This window comes from Arvicola amphibius, chromosome 5 (assembly GCF_903992535.2).
Source record: "Arvicola amphibius chromosome 5, mArvAmp1.2, whole genome shotgun sequence".
Classification (NCBI taxonomy): domain Eukaryota; kingdom Metazoa; phylum Chordata; class Mammalia; order Rodentia; family Cricetidae; genus Arvicola; species Arvicola amphibius.
In genome coordinates, this window is record NC_052051.1 from 40,006,093 (window position 1) to 40,030,306 (window position 24,214).

Consider the following 24,214-nt stretch of genomic DNA (forward strand, 5'->3'; position numbering starts at 1 on the left):
ACACTCAGTTATCCTCGGTTTCTTCCCTAGTAAAATTAAGTCTTTTGACTTAAACCGGAGATCACTGGTGAGTATTTGGGACATAAAGAACTGATGGGGCAAATCCATATGACTTAAGAAGAAGAAGAAAAATGGGATAAAGTTATAGGCGAGAATATAGATACGATGGGAAAGGGGAAAGGAAATTCAGACATTTCTGGATGTTTTCACACGTGAACATATTAACATGGTGCTGTTTAAAATGTGATGTGTGGATGGCAGGAGCAACATCACCATCACCTGAGAGAGTTTAAAGACTGTGGATTCTGGGGGCCTTCCTCTGATCTCCTGAAACTGATTCCCTGGGTGGAACCAGGAATTATTTGGGGTGCAAGAAAATCTAGTAAGCTTTCCCAGTGATTCTGATTCGCTCAATTTAAGCATTCCTGCTCTAGAGGAGGTGTGCCTCTATTGCTTGCTCAGCCCTGTGGGCTCAATCTCCAGTACTGCACAGATTAGGTGTGGTGGAACTTGTCTGTGTAATTGCAGCACTTGGAAAGCAGGGTCGGGAGGATCAGAAACTCAAGGACATCTTATGCTACATAGTGGACTGGAGGCTGGCCCTCTTAGAAATGAAAGACGGAAGGAAGAGAGGAAGGAAGGAAGGAAGGAAGGGAGGAAAGAAGGAAGGAAGGAAGGGAAAGAGAAAAGGAATAAAAGGAGAAAAAAGCATTAATTTAATCTGTAACCACATGCATTTTAATTCATGACAAAAAAAAAAACAAAAGTAAGAAATTCCCAACTAACTAAATAATGCAAGGCAGGACTAATCATTTGACCTCTGCTCCTAATTAAGCTTTATCCATTAAAATGTAATTAGAGGGCATCATATTCATAAGATCATCTGTCTAGTAGAAAGGATAGCCAGAAAAATAGCACATGTCCATATTTCCTCCTCAGGGTTATAGTCTTAGCAAAACAGATTTAAGTGCAGATAAAATAAAATTCCATTTTGTCTTTGTACCTGCTCTGCCAGATAACATAATCTTTCTTTTCCCCCAAATTTTCACATTTTAAAAGGTGACAAAGCCTGGTCCCTCTGAATAATCTAGAGGCAAGGAAACAAACGGTAAGGTTTGCATTTTTTCATCCTAGTGAGGAAGGATGCTGTACCCCATCACATCCAGGTGACCTCAGAGTAACAGGGTGCAGAAGAGTTCAAGTCAGAGACAGCACAGTGCAGCAGGTTGTCACAGCCCCGAGACACCTTCATCTTCCACTCAGAGAAACAACAAGCCCAGCACGTCACTTCCTGGCATCCATAGCTTTCTAAATGAGGTGCTAAATAGCTCCGAAGAGTCGGTCATGGAAAACCAGGACCAAGCAAATGAGATCTACCATGGGAAGCCCCCACAAATCTGTCCTTAGCTTTACTGAGATAATGTGTCATCTGCCTTTGGTACAAGTGCGCTGGGGGAGGTGGATGCGGATCTAATATTTTAAAATGGTATAGAAGTGAACTGAATAACCAGCAGGGCTGGGCTCACACAGAATGGAATACTCTCCCCTCTTCCTCTCTCTTTTATCTTCTCATCTAAGAACAAGGATATTGTAAAGAGAGCAGTTTTAGGTACTCTCTTACACACTTCCAATTAAAACATGTAAAAACCAGCTTCAACTCTCATGGGCTCGTATGTGTGGTGATGTGCGTGAGGGAGTAGAGAACCAGCGATAAAATAAGGTCATGCTATGGTTTGTCTTTGTTTTTCACTGTCTCCATATAAGACCCATTTCCTCTTTCTTCCTTTGGTTTCTCCTGCTCACTGGGCAGCCCTCAGTTCTCCATCAACTTCCTTAGCTGTTATTATGCTCACTGGAAACAAAATAGAAACGGAGGTGGCACCGAAATCAATTTATCTTATTAACAACGGGGAAAAAGCGAAACCACCTGACCCTAGAGACTGCATTAGTCCTGCTACACACAGCTGAGGTGATAGCAGAGCCTGAAGCTGTCAGCTCCCAGCATGCACCTCCGCCAGGTTCTCCATAACTCTAGCTTGCTGTTCTTCATGATTCTGGCGAAGGACGTTTCCTTCTATCCACTGGATAGAACCCAGACATGCTGTGATACTAAAAAGTTTAGCTGTGAATGTGAACTTGTATGACTAAATTATTTTTTTAATTTTTTTATATTTATTTATTATGTATACAATATTCTGTCTGTGTGTATGCCTGCAGGCCAGAAGAGGGCACCAGAACCCATTACAGATGGTTGTGAGCCACCATGTGGTTGCTGGGAATTGAACTCAGGACCTTTAGAAGAGCAGGCAATGCTCTTAACCTCTGAGCCATCTCTCTAGCCCCCTGACTAAATTCTTTATGGAGAACGACAAATATGTTTAGTATGCTCGGATTCTCCCCCACCCCACTGAACACCCAGGAAGTCATCCTGTTAGCCTAGACAGTGCTGCACAGCCTTGCACTTGCTCACATGACGCCTGGGCATCTTGTTAAGCGCAGGTTATTGATTCAGTATCTGCATTGCTAGGACGCTGCTGGGGGACACTAACGCTGCCTGTCTGGGGATTCAAGCTATGGCCATCTGTGACTAAGAGGCCCTAGAAAGCAGATGAGAAATGAACCCAAAGCTACCACTGAAGGAAGAGAGGCACATACCCTACACAGTAACTAAGTAAAGGACTAACTCTTTCTCCTTTTTCTACCTCTTGAAGGTAGAGATTAGTACACTAAACAGAAAAAAAGGAGTGAGATTTACAGGCTGGACGATGGCAGAAGCCAGTACACTACTGGCTAACTGGGAGGGGCTTTCTTTTCCTTGGTCAGTGCCAGTCAGTGAACCTTGTTGTAGTTGCACCTATTGATTCTTTGTGGTTACAACTGGTTCTCAGGTACCCTGAAACTTGCATACATGGTGACCCGGGCCTTGTCCTTCCAGTGTTCCTCATTTTCTCTTGCCTTGCTGCATGACGCTGGGTCCCATATAACAGTGAAAGTGCCTGTTGGTTGAGGTCCTTAGAAAAATTGAGGTCTGATCTTTTTAAGGTCACAGACCTTTATGTTCCAAATCCTATTGCATTCCAGATGAGCTCTGTCTCCTTGCATTACAGGATTTGAAGCTGCCATGCCTACAGCTATTTTGATTCTGGAGAAATTAGTGGGATAAGAGTAGAACTATACATAGGATGTGCAAGAAGCCGGTGGGGGGCTGGGGATGTGGGGCGACAGTGGAGGGGAAAGAAAGCCATGTTTGGAGATGACACTGTGATTGAAATCCCAAGGCAGATACTTTTCTGGAATGTCCTAGGACCTACAGAATTCTAGAATCATGCCGATTCCACCAGTCTCATCTAAACATTCAGGGTATTTCTTGGCTTAAAGAGAAGCCAAGGGAAAGAAAATATAAAGAACAAAGCCTGTGACGGTCTACTGCAGCAGCGACAGGGAACGCTTGCTTCATCATAAAGAACGTGGAGGGCAAAGCCAAAGAAGTATGAGAGACCTGTTCTCTTTAAATACTTCGGTTTAAAAAGTAAAAGCTTACACGTTTTAGGAGTAAAAACTTTAAAATCCTTTGCAATACTGAAATTTGGTAACTAAGTAGACAAAGAAAAACCACCTGTGAGAGGAGATGAATCCTAGAGAGGTGCAAGAGCAGCGCCTGTCATCTGGACTTTACAACTGGTTCCGAACTCCAACAGCGCAGGGCAGTAGGAAGCGCATGCTGGCCCAGGAAGTGCTGATGGACTGAGACCATGAGCTAAGGTTTCCTCATCTCTCTCTCTCACCAGGAAGTGCTGATGGACTGACCATGAGCTGGGTTTTTTTTTTCCTCTCTCCCTCTCATAATGTTTTCCACCCAGAAAGCCAGATTCCTGCCAATCTTATCAGATTTAAGATTATCAATGAGCCAAAGTACACGAAAAAGCTACCTAACCAAAAGAAAACAAACAGCAAGAAGGAGGAGAGGTTAAGGAATAAAGGGGGACCAGTTAACTTCAGAGAACTGTGGCACAAGAATATGGCTAATATCCGGGTAAAGATTAGAATCACAGTATTCAGATGACTACAGTGGAGAGGACTGGAAAGATTTATGACATTTTCAAGTGAACAAATGCTGCATTGCCCTGAGCAGATTCCTCAAAGGCAGAAGCATCTGTGTGGGTATATAGAGTCCCTCTCTTTGTTGTCTCAGCGCATGTGTGCTTGTGTTAACAGTTTCTGACATGTAGCCCTGTGAACTAGAACCCATGAGCCTGCACACATCAGGAAGAGAAGACCTTTGGCAAAGGTGTGATTTGCTTGTGCAAAGTGGCAAACCAGGGACTGCCCACTCTCTTTGCTGAGGCATTACCTGGTGTCTAATGTGATGCTTCCTCCCCCTCCTCTCTGCTGGGGATTGAACACAGGGGCTCATGGATGCTGGGTATGTGTTCTTCCACCGCACAACTCCACCAGCCCAGTGCTGTCTCTTCAGGCATGTCCTTGTTGTATGGTATGATTGTGAACTTCTTTCCAAATAACACCGTGTTGTCCACTCCTTACTCACATTTTTTCTGACTATTTACGTGTGTGGGGAAAGGTGAATTTTTCTTTTCGGATTAAAAAGAGCCTCTGCTGTTTTTGCTAAAAAAACACTTTGTATATGAAAAAAAAGTTCTTTTTGGTTATAATAACAAAAGTTGTGATTTTTACTTGTTCTAAAATATTTTTCTTTGTACTTAAACACATTTTGTTGCTGGTTTAGTTGCTGAATGAGTCGTGTTCTACATTCAGCTCAGAGTTTGTTTTGAAAATAAAGAATGAAAATTTAACCTGCAATCTAGTTGGCCTAACGCTATATTTTGCCTAGAAGCTCAAGGGTCAAATTTTGAACCTACATCTTTGTCTTACATGCAAACCATTAAAAGACAAAAATATAGGTTTCTAGTCCATGCAAAGGTTTGAGGGGAAGTTAGCAATGGAGAATCCAAATATAGTAACATAAACTCAGTCTGTCCTCTTTCTATTTATGAGATCAATATAGACTCAAAGTACCTTAAAAATCATCTTGCAAAAAAAAACACAGACACATTTAATTCAATAAATACATTACAAATTTCACACATACACACGGAACCAGAGCTACACATCACAGCGTGAAACCGACAGGAAGTGGTGCGCAAAGCCAGCGTGGAGGAGGCACAAGGACACACGGGCAGGTGGCGGCTGATTTTTGCACCTGGTCAAGCCATCATGGAAAGATCAGCAGGTCAGAAGCCAAGCCAGTAAGGGTGCGTGACGCAAGCATGCAGTGAGGACACCGGGGAAGCAAGCCACGGCACACAGACTCATGGAGTTAATGTATGAAAAAGCTTACTTCGTTTAGAAAGCTCACTAATTGGTCTACCGTTAAATAATCAGTTTTGTCTCCATTGCTGAAAAGAAATGTATTAGAAAAAGTAAGTTTCTGTATATGATGCTACAGTAGGTACGATTTACATGTTGACATTTGCGTACAACTCTAAACTCATTTTCTAACCCTGAAGTAGGTGGATTCTCAAGAGTGGTCAGGGACTGTAGTGGGGGCAGGAGGAACCCAAGAACAGCGACAAAGGAAAGATAGCATTCCCACTAGGTCACAGAAATTGCCTGTAATATGCAGTTCTTTAGCACTTCCAAAAGACATTCCTTCAGAAACAACATGTAAGTCATCCATTTGAAATTAACTGGAATGAATGAACTTCTCAACCACATATTAACATTCCATCCAAATTGAATCTAGTTAGTTCACATAATGGGTTAATACCTAAAGGAGCAGGTTAAAATTGTAGGTCGTTAGTAAAGCCAATGCCGGGGAAGGGGGACGTTCCAAGTGCTGTAATTAATCTATGTCAAAGTTTCTTTAAAGAAAAAACCCTCAGAGTGGATTTCTATACTAATAAATTAAGGGGTGAAAAATGTAACCTTGACTAGCTATACTAGAGCTAGCGACATATACTTAAAGATTACAGCAAAGGTGGTTTCAAAATTTATAGGGGCAAAGATAGTACTGCATAACACTTCCTCACAACGAGAACTTACATTTTTTTATAAAGATCTTCTATGTCTGTCCGAGGACAAATCTTTTGTGTCAGTTCATAGAACTTTTCATAGGTAAATGCAGCAGGCTCAATTTCATCGTTCTGTGGAGAAGAAAAAGGACAGGCATTGAACGAACATCTCTTCCCCTTCTTAAAGAGGGGTCATCTAGAAGGTCCTGAAGTAAAGCCCTGGGCACAGCAAATGAGGCATCCCCAGCGATCACGATGGCATGGATGACACGTGAGACACTTGGTGACACCTGCCTCCAGCACGGCTCTCCCTGGGAAATCTCTCATCGATCGAATATACAGAAATTTTTCTCTCTCTCCTTGAGGGAGGAAAGTAAGTGCTCCCGTAGTGGGTATGGGACAATCAAGTCCAATATTTAATGACACTTATTTTGAAAATTTTTAGAGGATCACAGAAAGGGGAGAGAGCAACCAAAGAGATTTACCTGTGACACTGAAATGTAACTTTTAAACAGAGTGGGAGACACACGTCTCTCTTGCAGTACAAAAAATAATTTCAAAGCCTTGAATACAAAGGGTCGTGAACATAAATGGATGAGACAGAAAGGAATCCTTCATGAAATCCTGCAAGGCTGTGTGGAGGAATTGAATTTATTAGTTAATAATTCATGCTGATGCTAGGCTAGGCTAAGGCAGTGTGGCTGGGTGTTCTAACATAAACTCCATAAACTGTAGAAAGAACAGCTGCCCCCTTTTCATCTCACCTTAATAAAGTTGACAAAAAAAGAACCTTGAAGTGAAATAGTTGGATTTGAAAACACTTTGAAAAGTGTGACCATGGTCAGTGAAAGTGGAGAAGGGAAATTAACTGTTCTCTGTGTCACTGGCTCCAACTGATGCCAGTTTAACACAGTGACCTAGCTTGTCACAGATGGGTGGACAAACAACAGCGACAACGGTTTTAGGAAAACGGTTCAGTCGGTGAATACCTTTCCACTGGGCAGACCCAATTCCTTGAGGGCTTGAAAGATCACCTTTTCCGTTTTTCCCGAGGCAAAGGTTCTAGTAATACTAGAGCAGGAGAGAAAAACAAAAACGGGTTACTGCTCATTCTGTTTTCTCTGATGCAACAGTCCAAACACCTTAGAGATGATTGGTTTAGGGAGAAGGAAAAAAATAAAACTACCTTTTAGTTGACAGTGTTTTATATAACCCCACACTAACTCTTCTCTCTGGTTACCAGAACCAACTCTAGTCCCTTTCGGTGCTTGTGAACAAGAGGGCGTTGGACAAATGCAACGATCCATTTGGGTCCTGAGAACTGGTGTTCTTGGGGAGAAAGAGGAAAGTGGCTGATGGTCTAGCAGCTCTCAAAGTGCATGTGAATGAGGTTTGCATGTAGGGAAAACCTGTGGTTCCTTTTCTTCCGGCTTTCATATTCTTGACAGTGAACAACACAGTACCAGACGTATTTTGGCTATTTTCATCTAAACTCCCTTGAGACACCCTGCCATGCTAGCCTTCTGAAGGTCTGGGATTTTACCAGGATCCAATTAATTATTTCATCAGAATCACGACACTTCCCAAGACATGGCATTTCTGAATAGCCTTTTAACTAGTTTGCACTAGTCAATTTTGGTACTAAATTGCACTAAAAATTTTAACACCTTAATGGCCAAACTTCCTTATGTAAGAGGAGAGAACACCTTACACACATTATAGATGTGTCAGAGATACTTACAATGAAAACTATCTGCATGGGGTGTTAGGGGATATTTGTTAGCCAGATACCTTGTGCACATGGCTACCAGTTTTGTCTCTGCCTATCCAGGGGCTTATTCGCTCATAGATTAAAAGCCCAGGTCATGAATTACTATGGTCTTTGAAAGGCTAAATTTAGATGGGCAGGCTTCACTGAAGATGAAGATGACTTTCAACTGTGAAATGTGGCTTTTCAACAGAGCATTAGCGTCTCAGACCCAAGCTTCACGTACACCCCACTGTTTCTGTTCAGTGAACGCAGGTACTGACAGCCAGTTCCTCTTGGAGAGTGTGAAAAAGCATCGCTTCAGCTGCAGAGTGCAGCTTACCAAATTAGATCCAGAGGAAAGCGCTTTAGATAAATGCATCCAGATGTGTCTGTTTAAACCATTATAGTTTTATATTAGGTCCATGAAGGCTCCAAGAAGTTTTTTAAGTGTTCTTGAGACAAATGTATTCACGCATACGAGAGGCTAACATTGGAGCGCAGGGGTGCCGGGTGGGCAAAAAAAGCAGATAACGGCTTTCTAGCAGAGTGGCATGTCTATATTTTCTTAAGTCTGGAGAGTTCATTCAACTTTTAGATACCGACGTGGAGTAGATACCATTTGACCTTTCCAAAGTAGCTACTCAATGTGACTTTATCAAAGTATGCATTGATATAATAATTGAGGGGCCACAGCAAGGTCAGGGTGAATAATCTGTGCGTGGCAATCTTGGGGGTCTCCTAGCCAACTCAAGGCTGCTGGATTAGACAGGACTGTTTATGACATGGTGAAACTGACCACTGTGGCCATGAGGTAAGAAATATGGAGTCCACGCCATTCTTGCAAAGCATAAGCAAGGCACCATTGGGCAAGAGGCAAGTCAGGAAAATGATGTTTTGGTGAGCGCCTGGCTAAGTGTCAAGAAACAGAACAAGAAGGTCAAGGAACAAGAAGATGGGGGAGAGAAGTGCTGACTTTTCAGATGTGAGTAGAGTCTGGGCAGCCTATAGACACATTTTCTCACTGCACATAAAAGAGAAAGCCAGAATGGAAAACAGGCACAGTGGCATCAGTGAGACTATTTACCCTAGACTAATGTTTACTGCCTTTGCTCCAGACACCTTTCCAAATCATTATTGAGTCTGGAAATTCATTTACTGTGATTGGGAGGCTGAGGAGGGAATCGGATTCTCTGGTTTCCAGAAAGATGTACTTCAACCATGGTTCTAAGAACAACACACTAATCACACACAGTTTGAGCCATTTTAGACACCATGGGAGTATTTCTTGGCAATATACATACTTATAGTATGTTGATAAAGGGACTGTGACATTATAATAACCTCTATATAGTTCCCTGGCCAATGAGGTCTGATTAGTGTTTCAAGCTACTAGGTGCTCAATGAGATTTTTTTTTCTTGAGACAGGGTCTCTAGCCTAGAATGGCTATGCACTCCCTACAACCTCGCAGTTCTGGGACTAAGACATGTGCAATCAAACCTCGATTTAGGGAAACCAAGGCTTTAAACACACTAGGGAAGGTCCCGAGCAACTAAGCTACACCTCAAGTTTCTCAATGAGATTTTATTCAGTAAAAATAAACTCTCATTCCTTCCCTTAAAGGAATTTATAAAAGCAAACACACTGGAGCTGTGCTCAGTCCTGCCACAGCTCTGGCTAAATTCTGTATTCCAGGCTCTCTGTAAATGACTAGGGGAATACGAGACTAGACACCAAGGGGTTCCACTTTGTGCCCATATGTGGCCTTCCGTGTTTCTAAGACTTTTGCACACCAACTTCTGACACAGTCACAAAAGACTTCCAGTGAAGTAGCAGGGCACTGCCTTTTGTAGGGTGCTGCACCTTCAGGACAGGAATGGATGGATCGTGCAGACCATGTTGCTGATATTTTTATGCCCGAGGTTCTTGGCCTTTTCTTTACTGGCCCCTATAGTCACTGTCCACAAGAATGTGGGTCTCCATCACTCAACTCTCTAGCCATAGGTCACATTCTGGGTTACAAGGAATGTGACACAGCAAAGTTATTTTGCAAGCGTGGTCTAAGTGGGAGGATGAACTTCGGTAAGCAGGTGCATTTGAGAGAAAGGCAGGATGTGGAAGGTCATAGACATAAAAAGAAAAGAAACAAGAGGCCGGGAGCTAGGCCCCTTCCTCCATCATCCCTGCAATTTCCTGGGTACTATAGTCTGATTTAATGTTCAAGAGCAGGGGCCTTTCCCAAGCCACACAACGACTACGAAGCCAGATCCCTTTTTAACACAATGTGCATTATATTAATAGTTTCCATTTTAAAACCCCAGAATGGTGGTGAGGAAGTGACATTTTAAAAAGTGTTTATCCTTCACATCCATTAAAACATTCAGAACAATTTCCACGTAATGCTTGGAAGACCATCTACCAGGAGAGTTATCTGCCTTTCGTTGGCTTGGTATCAATTCTCACAGCCTGACCCCAAGTCGCAGGTGGCTTGTGTTAAGCACATATTAATAATGAAAAGCGCAAAAATAAAATAAAATCCACGTCAAACGAGCTAAAGACAAAGCCAAAGTAGCTAGGCCATTTCTAGCAAAGTGGTGGTAATGATTTTGGATGTGAACATGCTGCCCAGGGGCCCAGAGAACCGGAACTGTGATGTGATGGGCAGAAGGCAGACAAGTGGAACCAGAGCTACTGGTGAGAGGCGCCTGGATCATAATCTTCCCGTTTCCACTCAATCCGTTTTCTTCAGTCTTTATCATGGAAAAAGAAACTGAATGAAGCATAACAGACTTCTGTCCCTCACAACACCGTGTATAATCTCTAAAGCATGCCTATGCATTGTCTGTGTGGCAAGACTTCTCGGGAACAAGGAATAACTGCCTTTCTGTTGCTCATGTTAAGGAAAGTTTTTAATAAAATAAGGACCCTTCTGAAATGTTTTTGGTAACAGCTTCCCCGCAGGGGTGCTCACATAATAAACTTCTAAAAAGCTGATTTGTTTGAAAAATATTATTGAAAACCTTCCTTCACTTGAGCAGTAGCAAGGCAGCAAAGAACCCTATATATGGATCTGTTAAAAAGCATGACGAACGTTTGGGGTCTGCGGCCTGGTAAGCAATCATGAAAGGTTTAATAGAAAAGATGCTGCACAGGGTCATCCTCATGGTATCTATGTATTCTAGTCTCCCATAAATACGTATTGCAGACATGTCACCTGGGAACTTAAGTTCATGATCCCCATAGCTACAGAACTGAGAAAAATGTCTAGGGTGTTTCTTCTCTGTATGACAATGTAAGGGGGAACAGAGACATTTGCACAGGGGTACAGAAGAGAAGCCTGGCTGTAGAATGCAGCATGTAGATAGAGAAGTGGGGAAAGAACCCTGGAAATGACCAGGAGTAGTCAGAATGCCACAGCTGAATCGCATCTACCCATTCAAATGTTCTGTACTTGCTGACTTTTTTGTCTTGTGTGCTAAAGATGGACCAGTCTAGGACAGCCCTCTTCCAGATTTTGTTGTATGTCAGTCTGTGTCTTTACTAACGTCATTTCCAGAGACAACATTAACATGAATTTGAGTTGAAAAATTCTGGGAGGCGTAGGCTGGTATACAGGGAGTCTGTGTTTGCTTCAGGCTAAAGGGCACATATCTCCTGGTCTCATGTGGACAGATGATGCCCTAGGGCTGAGCCCAGCTTCTTTGATGTCCATGAATGCTTACATAAACATCAACTGATATGACCCTGGAGAGTTTAGTCAAGAATTTCCATAGCTACCCTCACAAGACCTGACAGCGACACAAAGGCCATTAGCAAACCCTAAACTGTGAAAGGAAGTGAGACACAGAGAAGAGGGAAGCGTAGGGACTCCTCCCAGGATGAAATGTGCCAGAACTCTTCGAGAACACGTGGGGAAGACGTGTCTGGCTCACACTCTCTTCCTTGTGGGTTCCATCTGCCTTTTGTTTTCTGTCACTGTTCACTAGGACTGGTGAGGGAGGAAGCTCGACCGATGTGAAAATCTAACGGAACTCTACTGTGCTGATATCGGGGGCCCTCTGGGAGGTGGTTTTGCTGTCCTTGGGATTGGGACTAGCACATTATAAAAGTGCACATGAGACAGTTCTCTGGCCCTCTTCAGGTAAGGACACACCTGGAGGAAATCAGTCTGCAATCTGGAAAGCCCGTGCTGGCACCCCGGTCATGTGTCAGCCTCCCAAACTGAGAAATGAGCTTCTGTTGTATATACGCAGAAGTCTATGGTACTCTGCTGCAGCACTGAATTTAGGGGAAGTCCCACCTCCTCTCAGGACCAAATGAGCAGCAGCCTTGGATGGGGAGGTGTTGGCCAGAGGCACTGATTTGCCATGGTGCACCTTCACAATGCGGGGGGTCTAGCTAGAGGTAGGGAGGTAGCTGTTGCTCAAATAAGTGTGGGAACACAACATGAATTGTGAAAGCTGGCTGATTCACAGATTAAAATTCAGTGCTGCATTTCAGACATCCTTTACCACAGTTGATGCATCCTGTTCTGGGGGAGGTGCAACTTTATTTCCACCGGTGATTGTTAAAAATTGAACTAGGAAATGACAGAACCTAAGCTTCCAGAAGTATCTTGAAGGCAATGAGCGCATGCAGTTACATTATAGCAGGCTGGGTCTTGGGATGGTGACAGCGAGGCGAGCCGCAAAGAATGTCTCGCTTACCTTCTCACTGGAATTTTACCAGTCGTGTTGGTCAGAAACGCCAGTTTCATCCAGCTGGAAAAGAAGAGGAACACTGCCTCAGAGCGTCCCACCAGCACCCGCTCCAGCTCATTAAGAACTTTGAAGAAAACCTTCTTCATACAGAACGTCTAATCTAAAACTCAGATGATTATGAGACAAATTGAGGGCCCTCAGATTTCATTGCACTCAGTAAAATTTGAATTGAACTCAAGTTACACAATATTTTAATGTGTCTCGGTAACACTTACAACATATTTATCATAAAATATCTATCGTCTGGAATTCAAATTTAACCTTTAGAGTCCTATAATTGAAAACCTGACACCCCTAGGGGAATTAGAACTTGAATGTCTGTACTGAGCAAACCATGGTGCCTGTTCACGCTTGTGCTGGGTTTCCTCTTCAGTGAAACACCCGGGTGACAAAAAATGCCAGTGTCTAGCCTTGCTCTGAGAACCAATGAGAATTCACCACTCCCTGCTTCCAAAGGTAGAATGGATAATGAGTGGGAACCTTGCTTAGTCTTCAGCCCCAGAGATTTTCTCAGAGTGGTGGTTAACTCCGCTTTCCCCAAGTTCCTGGGACATGTGGGGAACGAGAACTTTCCCATACATCTTGGAATCAAGGCTTTTCTCAGCCAATGACGCCTATTCCTATTATTCCTTGGCGCTAACAGTCTGCAGAGCATCACACCTTCGCGGAAGTTTCTATCTTAGTTCCAGAAGCACAAGTTGCTATTTTGTTTGAGGTACATTTTAGAGCAAAGTGAGTGAGGGAAGCAGAATGGGCAGGGAACTGGCTTACGAAAACTTAGGTTTCAATTAGTTTTTACATGAACTCATAGGATATGCACCACTAGACTTAGTGGTGTAGGGGTTAGCTCTGTTACCCTGTTCCAGTTAGCCATGGCAACAGCAGTACAATCTCCCAGTCATGGGGACTTTCTCTGGAGACACATCCTCTGGAGAGGACGCACAGTGGATAAGCAGCCTGTGGCTGGGTGAACATTAGATCCATTGCCCAAAGAGCAGATGTCTGCACATTGGCCACTCAAGTATAAGTACGCTTTCCATTCACAGTAGGAAACAGTCTCTAGGTTCTTGCTAAGAAAATAAGCACAATGACTGAGGGATGGGAGGCAGCTACACAGCCAGTGGGAAGACAAGCTTTCGAGAGGCTTTCTGCTTTCATCCACGTGGTGATCTGATTCTCCGGTAGAGGACTATAAAGTCAAGGATTTGCCCAAAGTGGCAAAGCCAGGGTTTACAGCACCTGCTGAACATCTAGTCAGGAGCAGGAAGTGCCTAAAGGACTGATGGCCCCCAGAATAAGGCGATGAATCAGCGGGTCACTGTCTTGGTACTAGGGCCTTGTTTTTCAGAGGCAGAAGATTGCAATGCTTGCTATGGTACCTCACCGCTACCTGCCACCCACAGCCCCTATGAAAGCAGGCAGTCATACACAGTTATGCACCCCTGGTTATCTGGGATTTCTATCTGAGAAATGCTCACTTGACGCTCGGCAGAGTTACAGCTCTATCAATGTAGGAGACCACTTGTGAGTGCAGGAACAATGAGCTACATAAGATCTTCAGGCCTTGACTGAATCACTGACTGAAATTTAGAAAGACATTTCAAAGAACCCTGAGATATGTGATTGCATATTAAATAGGAAGTGGTATTGCCGGGGGCAGGACTTCCTGCTATACCTCAGCAGCAGATGCTTTTTCAAATGCTTCTGGCTATAGCCTCAAATTGTCGGCTTGACACTGTAGAGACCTGAGATACCCTAGCATCCAGTCAGGCACGCAGAGGTACCTGGCAGAAGATGGAGTTTAGGAGGCATAAACTCAATGCTTGTTACCCTTAGAGGACTAAGTGACCAGTGGCTTTTGTGCATCAAACTTATTTTTGTTTTTTTGATGCATGTTTTGTGAGGAGGAGTCATCATCACATGTGCCTGGCTAAGTGGTATAAATACAGGTGTGTGCATCACCTTCCAAACTCAAAGGTACAAAAGGAAAGGCAGGCTAGGACTGGCCCGATCGTAGGCGATGCAGTCTTTACCTCGTGATCAGAACACTTGGTAGACAGTTCCTAAGAACAAGAAGGATTGCAAACAAAACTCACTGTTTCTTCAGGCATGTCATCGGACTGACGTTGTTTGCCCTGAAGTTGTGAATGATTGATCTCAGGCCTTCTACCCATTGCTGAAAAAAGAAGGAAAAAAAATCCCAGTGAGCAATCTTCTGCAGCAGGTACAGTGTTTTTACTAGACAGCCCGCCTCCTCTGTGCAATCAAACTACAAACTCTCCTTTCATCCCCTTCCACCACACAGCCATCTATATTTTACATGGTTGTATTTTATTCTTTAATATACAGCTTTCATTCTCCCTGTGGCAACTACAAGGCATGAAAGAAAGACTGGATTGCCTCAAAGAGATGCCACCCACTGCTTGACTTGCGAAGCTTTCTACTTGCAGCCTGTTTAAATATAAGCCTTATTATTTTAGCTGCTCAGCTCTTTCTAAGCAATCTGTACAGTACATGCTGATACATTTCCCTCCTCCATCTTAGAGGGCAATGGGAGGAGGCCCTTCATTGCAGCGTATGATCTGCTCTATCTGCGCTGCTTACATGGCTTACCTGTCTGCATTTTCCAGCAAAGCCTTAAAAAGTAAAAAAGATTTCTTGCCTGCTGTGAGGGTAGCCAGAGCAGGCAGGGATGTGCTCACATAATTTCTGTATAAGGACTTGGGCCTCAATTGTAGCTCATACCATCACTCCATGGGTTTACAAGGAAAAGTGAAGACAGACGGAGGATGTCAGGGAAGAACTTTGGGTCTGTAAAAAGGCATTTCACTACAGAAGGCTAGCCCATGTGCTAAAGCCAACACTGTTCTTGGGTCCAACATCTGACACTAATGAATGCCCCCAGTGAGTGACACCTTGGCAGCATGCTTTGTAACAAACTGATGCTTAGGAATGAACAGAGTTAAGGCTCCTCTCCAGGCCATCCCTTCCCTCCTTGAATTTATATCTACAGCCAACGGAAGAACTGTATTTTGGATGAGTAGTAACATAAATGTGAACTCTGCTGTCACTGATTGCATGATGCCTTAAACTCAAGTTGAACAGATCTAACTGGCTGTCACAGCTAGCATGCAAGTATTCCAAAGCCATGACAAGGCTTCTAGGGACCGTGCTGAGAGTGCCCGGGAGAAACATAGTTGTCACCATAGAAGTTCTGGATGCACAGCACTTCCCAAGAGCACCAGGCTTCACACCACGAGGACGGGAGATTTCATCTGTACAAGGCCTGAGTTGCTGACTGAGTTATATGGGTTTTGGTATTTGCTGTCTTCTCATTTTAATTTTGGTAAACATACAGAACCTAGGATCACACAAGAATTCTTTTAACTTGACAGGGAGATGCCACGCTGCTTTCTGTGACAGCTATGTCATTCTACACTTGTACCAACAGTGCACGAGGGTGCTAACTCCTACATCCTCACTAGCGCCTATTTCTTTTATAGGTGCCATCCTGTCGGGTGTGAATCTAATGGCTTTTGCTGCCTCTGAGTGTTCCAGTCATTGCTAACAGCTTTCTGATGGGAGATAGAGGACCTCTGAGAGGCATCTTTCCTCCTGCAGCTGACAAAGGCCTTTTTTTTTTTTCTGAGAACTGCAAAGAGCATCAAAAGTTTCAACAAACAGGTGAGGTCTGGGTAGAGAGAGAGAAAAAGAAATGAAATAGAAGCTTTAAAGAATCGCTTCATTTCTCATCATCAGACCTCTGGTCCTCTGTCAGGCTAAATAAGGACTTGGTTCCCGGGAGATTATTGAATATCCTGTTATTGGCCTAACAAACCACAGGCCCACACAGTTTCCCAGGAGCAGACAGAAAAAGCACACATAATTTGGATGGCATTAACTGAGGGCATTTTCTCAACCTGAAGGTTTGGGTTATGTTCCAAAACACAGAACAAAGTCCCCAGTTTCCTAGGGCAAGTGGCGGGGGCAGAGAAAACAACACTGATGTTTTTGATCGTGCTAATTTAGTTGTTTCTAGAAATAACCTCCAGACACTGGGTGGGGGTGGGGGACATTCAGGAGGCTTAAGCAGCCTTCATCCATTTTTTTTTTTTTTTTTTTGAAAACAGCATTGGTGAAGACTTTTGTTTATTAGGATGGAAAGGTGATGACCTTTGGGGTCACCACAAGACCCATGCAGTAGCAAACACCACCCACATCCTCAGGCCCTGCTCAGCACTGGGCATGGAGGCTGTGCTGTATTCACTTTGCAAAGATGAAAGCACGACCAACGGCCTTGCCCAGAGTCACAGAGCAGGGGCAGTTACAGAGCTCTGGCAGGCCTTCCTGTTGGGGTATTTTCACTCAGTGGCTTGTTCCACCTCTCCCTGTCTAATGAAGGAAAGCTCATCCATGCCTCCCCCAGCTCCCTGCCACTACTCAGGTCAAACATACAGTATACTGAGTCCTAGTGACTATAGGAAAAGCATTAATGCTAGGCAAACATTAAATAGAGAGATGCCAGCAGGTGTCAGCAGAGTCCCAGAGTTTCCTTGGAAGTTTTGCTAGGTGTGAGTTACAGGCATGTTGACGCTTTGATTATTGCCAGATTAACAGTTTTAAAATGGTGATTTAAGATATACCTGTTTGAATTGCTTAACATAAGCTTGAATAATTTATCAGCATTACACCTTTAGAGGTGCATCTTGGAGACCTTGGGTAACAGGCCTGCCACATTGAACACTTTCTCCTACTGTTGTCCTGAGTAGACACAAGCAACCTGGGTGCAAGAGAACCTGGCCATGGCACGAAGCAGCACCTGACCATGAAGGAGGGGTGTGGTTTCTCTGCTGTCCCGGCAGACTGTAGCTTCACTAAACTCTCTCACCTTTTAAATTTAGTTTTATTTATTTTATTTGTGCTGAATATTGAAGCCAACACCTTGAGCACACTAAACACACATTCTACCACTGATATCCTCTTTATTCTCTCTCTTTAATCCTTTCTAAATTAAGACTTGTAGCTCTTCTCAGGAAAAATAGAATCCTTGAGGAGACATCTGAAGGATTTTTTTCTGGGCATGTAGGAGAGAGAGTAGTTCCTGGGGACACTGGGCCTATCTTGTAACACTCCTTGATCTTATTTTCTCCACGCAGACAGTCAAACAGCACCCAACCTTCTGGCAAATGTCTGGGCCTTCCTCCTTATCTATCTTCTTGCTGTAGAACACTAGGGAACACTGTCCCAAACAAAAAGCGCCCATCCCCATTAAGAGAATGCAGAAACACACAGTTACAACAAAACTAGACTAAAATCACACGAATTTAAACTGAGCAGAAATGTCAATGTTTTTCCTTTAAAAAAAAAAAATAAGGCACAGGCAAGGGGTTCTCTGCGAGTTCAAGGTCAGACAGGTCTAAAAAGCTCAGGAAGCCAGGATTGTGGTTCAGCTTCCTCCTCCCTAGTCCGTGTCCTAGTTTCCAGCGGGTTTCTAGAGGTGGTGATTTACTACTTCCTAGGTCCCCATTATTCTGCACTTTAACCCTAGAGGTGACAACTCTAATGTAAGAATCACTACAGTATGCGTATGCTAATGAGAGAAAGACAACTGCAGGGGACACGATTGCTGGAGAATGAGCTGGAATTGGGACACTGGTGCCTTATCCATCAGGAACTGAGAGACTGTTTTATATTAATTATAACTCATTTTCCTTACACATAATTTATGTATAATAATCATTAGGCTTTTGAATCAAGTTGTTCAAATGAGAAATAACCACCCTCTGATAGAGTATTACCATTTAGAACATTTCTATATTTGAAATATTCCTTCCCTGGTTTTCGATAAAACCTTTCAAGCACCCATTTCCCCCACTGCACTGCCGAAGTCATTTATGGAGAGTTTCAGTTTTTACCATGGCAGTGCAAACTGCCTCTGGCAGCTCGGTTAAGGAGATGCAACACAGTCATGGAAACCCCGAGCTGCTAGTTTCTATTCTCCTATGGGCAGCATGGGTCGACCTGGAAAGAGCCTGTTCATGAAGAAAATTGAGAAGTTTGTGCATAAAATTAGAACAGCAGCTAGTATGAAAAGAGTGGGTTTCTTGGGAGAATGCTTACCAGACTACACAGACAGAAACCAGAGAGAGGTACACGCCCCAGGATGGTGGGAATGATCAGACTATGACTTGGGCCACTGACTCCAGTCAGCAAGAGATTCCAGGGGCCAATGACCAACAGTTCAGATTCTCATGTCACCATAGTCCTCAGCACAAGACTGAGGTCCAAGAACTAAAAAACTGCAGAGGGTAGAGGTTGAATAAATAGGAGCTGACTACCAAGGTTTATATGCCACAGACCAAGAATTAATTGTGTTACGACCTAAATACCTTATATTCGTGTATGAAACTATAAGACTTTAACAACAACAACAACAATAATAAAGTTTTTAAAAAAAAAAAAAAAACATGTCTACTTTCTCCTGGCTCTACCACAGAGAAATTCAGGCACTTGGCCTAACTCCCAAGGCGCTGGGACTCTTGCATGCAAATGGACAGACGATGATAGTGTCAAAGACAAGAATAAACCATGCAAGGAAACCTGAAAGTCACCTCCAGTGATAGACATGAAAAAGGAGAGGAAGATGACAGAGTTGGGCTATGATGATGGAGCTAGGGCACGGCCAGCTGAAAAGCCCGAGATGGGCAGTGAGATTCCTGAGTTGCCATAACAAATAGCAAACCACCCCTGAGGCAAGGGACCAGGAAGGTAGGAGAGGTCTGCGGCAACTCGGTGGAGAAAGACAACCCAATCATAACCACAGAGGCTCTCAGGAAATGACTGAAATTTTCATCATGTGTCTGAATTTGGAAGGAGAGGTACGAGAGCTGAAGAGAGTGACCAGAGCCTATTCCTTAACACGGTCTGAAAGTCTCCGAACCATAGACAGTCTTCATCCTTTCCAGAGAGAAGCTGGAGAAAGCTAAAGAGAAAACAGATTTCTACACCACTTTCTGGATTGGAGGATGAGTGGCTGGGTAGGAAGCAGGCTATGCATATGGGTGGCATGTTTGTCAGACAGAGCTGGCGAGGCTTGGGTGGTATTTAGATACTCCTGGTCAGGATTAGTGCAGTCACTCAGACAGTCAAAACAGCCAGTCAGTCTGGCTGGTTATCTTGACAACACTGGAGAGTTAGGTCAAAGAGAACCTTTAAATAGTCACTAGAGAGGGGAGGGCAAACAACACAGTGCTGTTCTCCGTAATAACTCAGGCAAGTGTCACTTCAGATGCCATCTGTCCACTGGCATTACTTAGGTTTTTTTCATTGCCTAAGATTGATTTCAAAGATATCTTGTAACATGTCCTTTTGCATCTACAGAATCTTATCCCACTTACTCCACAGACTATTACATATAAAATAGGAGAAAGAAAACCTAGACATAGTCAATATATGTAGAGGCATTATGCTTGTTTTTATCTCCTGACTTCAGATAAATGGCATGTGTTAATGCTTCGAAGTCTGAGGTACACCTATATCCTTACAAAGCCCCAAGAGCATTTGAAAAAAAAAAAAAACGAGGCAATTCCATTTATTTCATACAAAGCTCATCTGACATTCATATGGGGTGCTCTAAAATATTTGAGGAACTTTAAATTTTTGAGAAAACTAAGAGCATCAATCTTCATATGTCAGAAACCACCAGTTTCCTTAGGGACATATTTGTCTCAACTGTTGATACTGCAGCATCCTGATGGCGAAGAATGAGGAAGCAGCTGGTGGTGGAAGTCCATCCATGAAGATGCATCCCCATAGAAACCTCACCTCTAGTGCCCAAGGTCACATTCTTTCAGATAATGCACCAACTGACACTGTTTGGAAAATTATTTTAGGCCAAAGTAAATGTTCTTTTGACCTGCAGATCATGTTACCTGCCCAGTTTCTTTCTATGTTACAGAAAATCAGCCAGAGGTTCTCTGACTGGTTCTGTCCAGATAGCCAGCACCAACCTGTTTAGTCCAAACAAGTCAGATCTATAGGTAAACCTATAAAACATGACTTTCAGCATAAGAGGTATTAGAAGCGATTTAAAAAAAGAGCCTCTGTCCTTGGATTTTGTTATCTAAGGTTCTTTTAATGAAGGTCCCACCACACACTCATCCAATAGTGGGTAGTAGCGGGCACATTGACAATAAATAGAATGGTTATGGCATAAATTAATAAATGAGTGCCAAGACTGCATCATTGTTTTGGTACTGCTGGAATAATATCCAGCTAAATGATACCTTCATAACATCGTTATTCTCTCTGCAGAGTAGCATTTCTGAAAAATTTAAATTGGTACTCCTTCAACAGAAAAAGAAAAAAGGAAGGAAGGAAGAAAAGGAGGAAGAAAAAGAAAGGAGCAAAGGAAGAAAGGAGGGAGGGAGGGAGAAAGCAAGGAAGGGAGAGAGGGAGGGCAGGCTACAGTGGGAAATAGCTGGAAACCCATAACCTTCCTCACTGACCTCCCCATGAGGGTAAGAGTGCCGGCCTCCAGATGTGCTCTCTTGATCAACAGTGTTACGATGGTAGATGTCTCTAAGCGCAGACCTCCCAGAGAATACCAACCTCATTAAAGTTATTCATTTAAGCACTGCAGTAAAAGCATACTAGTCTCACTTCTGTCTTTATACTGGTGAGAAATTTTATAGCTCTGAGAGTAGCACAACACAGTGTTAGCACTTGAGATCTCGAGCAGAGCCTGGCACCAAGGGTGCAAAACATCAGAGATGGTGTGACCTGGGCAAGTTCAGCTCTTGGGACCACATCTCTTCTACATCAGGAGGACCATCATTAACACTCATTCAGTTTCATTGTTGTGATATTAGATAATATGCACAGCACTTTGAAGAGTGCCTGACACATATCTAAAATGCTTAGGACCAAAAGTGTTTGGGATTTCTTCAGATTGTGGAATATTTGCATATATAATATATTTATAATATAATAACATTATCATATATTATAATAATAATATAAATTATAAAAATATAAATTACATTATATTATAAATACAATATAATATTACATTATATTTATAGTTTATACTAAGTTAATACCCTGGCTTAGTTAGGTTTTCATTAGTATGATAAAACACCATGATCATAAGCAACTTGGGGAAGAAAGGGTTTATCCCATCTTACATTTCCGAGTAACAGTCCTTCATACAAAGAAAAGAAAGGGCAGGAACTCAAGCGGGACAGGAACCTGGAGGCAGGAACTGATGCACAAGTCATGGCGGAAGGCTGCTTACTGCATGCACCCTTAGCTTGCTTAGGCATGGCACCATTCAGTGGGCTGGGCATTCCTATAGCAATCATCAATAAAGAAAATGCACCACCGGCTTGCGGGACGGTCTTGTTGGGGACTTGCTCAGTTGAGGTTTCCCTCTTATTCCCTCTGTAGTTTGTGTCAAATTCAAGCCAGCACATCTGGAATGTGATATATTGGGGATGGGCCATCTATAAGCAGAACGTTCATTTGTGTTTTATATACACCATATTCACATACCTTGATGGGAATTTTCCACAGTATTTCCACTGCGCATACACTGTGATTATAACCTGTCACACCAGGCATTCAGCCCCATTTCTCATTCATGCCTGCACTGCACTGTAGAGCATGTCAGATCTAGAATTCGGGAATTGAGGACGTTCAGCTTATATTAGTATTAGGAGTCAGCACAATTTCTGGAAAGGATCGTGTTTTCAGCTTTGAGAGCCATAGGTGTTCTTCACTGCATAGTTTTCACGCTCTGTTTAACAACAGATTTAAAAATAAAGAAGTTCAGCTTTTCAGTCACTGGATGTAAGGGCTGTGCTCCCAAATCCTGAAGTAGGATTAAATTACTTGCTACACACAGTAAAGCTCAGGGGCAATTGACCTGTACCTTAAGTAAGGTGGCTTACCCGCATTTGTATACTTGTGAGTTACCAATCATACGAATGCATTTATGTATGCCCATAGGTATGCGTTAGTGTTTGTGCACGTGCGCAAACACACACACACACAAACACACACACACAATGGCAGTTTTTGTGAGCAGTACAAACTGGAGCTCTATGGAAAATGACGAAGCACTTTAAAGCTAGTGATATTTTTCCTTCCACAAATCAGTAAGAAAAATGCAAACATCACAGTAGGTTGTGTGGCCATGAGTCTAGCTCACCCTGCACTACTGGAGGCGTCTGATAACCTGGGGCGACATAAGCTGCTCTTGGAAAGGCCCTAGATTCCCGCTCCTCCACTAGTAAACTCCAGAATACAATGGTGGTGGTGTGGCATCCGCTATGAAAAGAACATCTCTTATGAAGACCACAGCATTTCAAAGGGAAGTGCTCCAGAGGCTGGACACTATGCAAAGAAAAAAAAAAGCTAATACACCAAGAAAGTCTCCGTCAAAGGTCACAGGGATTTGGTGACATTTAAGCCCAGGACCATGTTTTAAAGACTAGCAAATGAACGTGCTGAAACATCTAGTGATAAAATGGGATACTTTATGCTCATCAACAGCAGGAAGTCAACTGAAGGCCATACTAGGGCTACAGGCAGGGGTTGTGGAGGCAGGGCAGGCTTCCTCTCTGGATGAAGAAAATGCTTTAGAAGTAGATGGTGGTGTGGTTATACAACACTACGGTGCAGTAAACAGCACTTGTTCCTTTTGAAACAGTTTTATATAAGCAGATTTCATTGCCATTGTAAGAGACGACAGAGAAGCTGGAAAATTCATTTTAAGAGATTTCTGGTTTTGTTTGATTGTTTGCATGCTTCTGCACTTCCTATGCAGAATGCAGCGCTAACTCCAACCTGTGCCTTCTAATAACAGAAGATGTACCTAAGCCAGGTAACTAGCCCACTAGTACCACAGATTGATTGGCAGCCCAAAGTAGCAAATCTCTGCTGATACTGAAATGAGAGTTGGGGTATGGGGCTCACTCCCCAACAGTGGATAACTTCCGGTTGGAGATAACACAATTTAGGCTCTGAATGGGGGCCTTCGGACTGCCGTGCAGTCTGAGACACAGCTCGCTGTGACTCCAGTCTTGGAGCAGTTCTGCAGAGAAGCCATCTGGGCAATCCCTTCTTTCCTTCATTCTGACAACCTGGCAGCCAGCTTTCTAGACCCATCCAAACGTCCCTCTGAGGGCCTGGTCTCCCACCATTTGGAAAGGTACTTCTGTGGATGGTGTTTGGTTCGTTACTGGTGTTTGGCACTAAACAATTTTCATTTACATTTGTCTGTATTTTCCTATATGCCTTTTGCTTGGTTGTCCTTATTTTGTTTCTATAGGTATGCACTGTAATAAACCTACTAATCTAGGAACGCTTTTTATCTCACTTTGCCTGTCATTTGATTAGGAAAGGAGAAGACTGCTTCTCTTGTAGAAACTACTGTCGCTGAGGTTCAATGTTATCAAGTAGGGGAATCTAGATCACCTTTATTGATTCAGGGCAATCTCTTTTCTCTAGTGTCAACCAGGGATGAACCTGAACTTAACATTCTAATGCCTCACAAGTCTTCCTCCCTGTAGCTCACATAAAGAAGAAACCTACCGATTCTTTTCCCATTCTCCCACAGGCCCTCTCATACCTTGGTGTACACAGGAAGTACCTGAGAATCTTGGCAAAGGGCAGT

General features: G+C 43.2%; 1 protein-coding gene across 2 annotated transcripts in view; it reads right to left on the bottom strand.

Annotated features, from left to right (window-relative positions):
* Positions 1 to 24,214, bottom strand: part of Plcb4 (phospholipase C beta 4) — a 363,836-nt gene that overhangs the window by 72,031 nt on the left and 267,591 nt on the right. For both annotated transcript variants that reach the window (XM_038331031.1, XM_038331032.1), the window contains 5 exons: positions 14,634 to 14,713; positions 12,484 to 12,537; positions 7,019 to 7,100; positions 6,061 to 6,161; positions 5,357 to 5,414 (listed from right to left, as the gene is read on the bottom strand). In XM_038331031.1, coding sequence (XP_038186959.1) covers positions 5,357 to 5,414; positions 6,061 to 6,161; positions 7,019 to 7,100; positions 12,484 to 12,537; positions 14,634 to 14,713 — 375 coding nt within the window. The remainder of the gene's footprint in view (positions 1 to 5,356; positions 5,415 to 6,060; positions 6,162 to 7,018; positions 7,101 to 12,483; positions 12,538 to 14,633; positions 14,714 to 24,214) is intronic.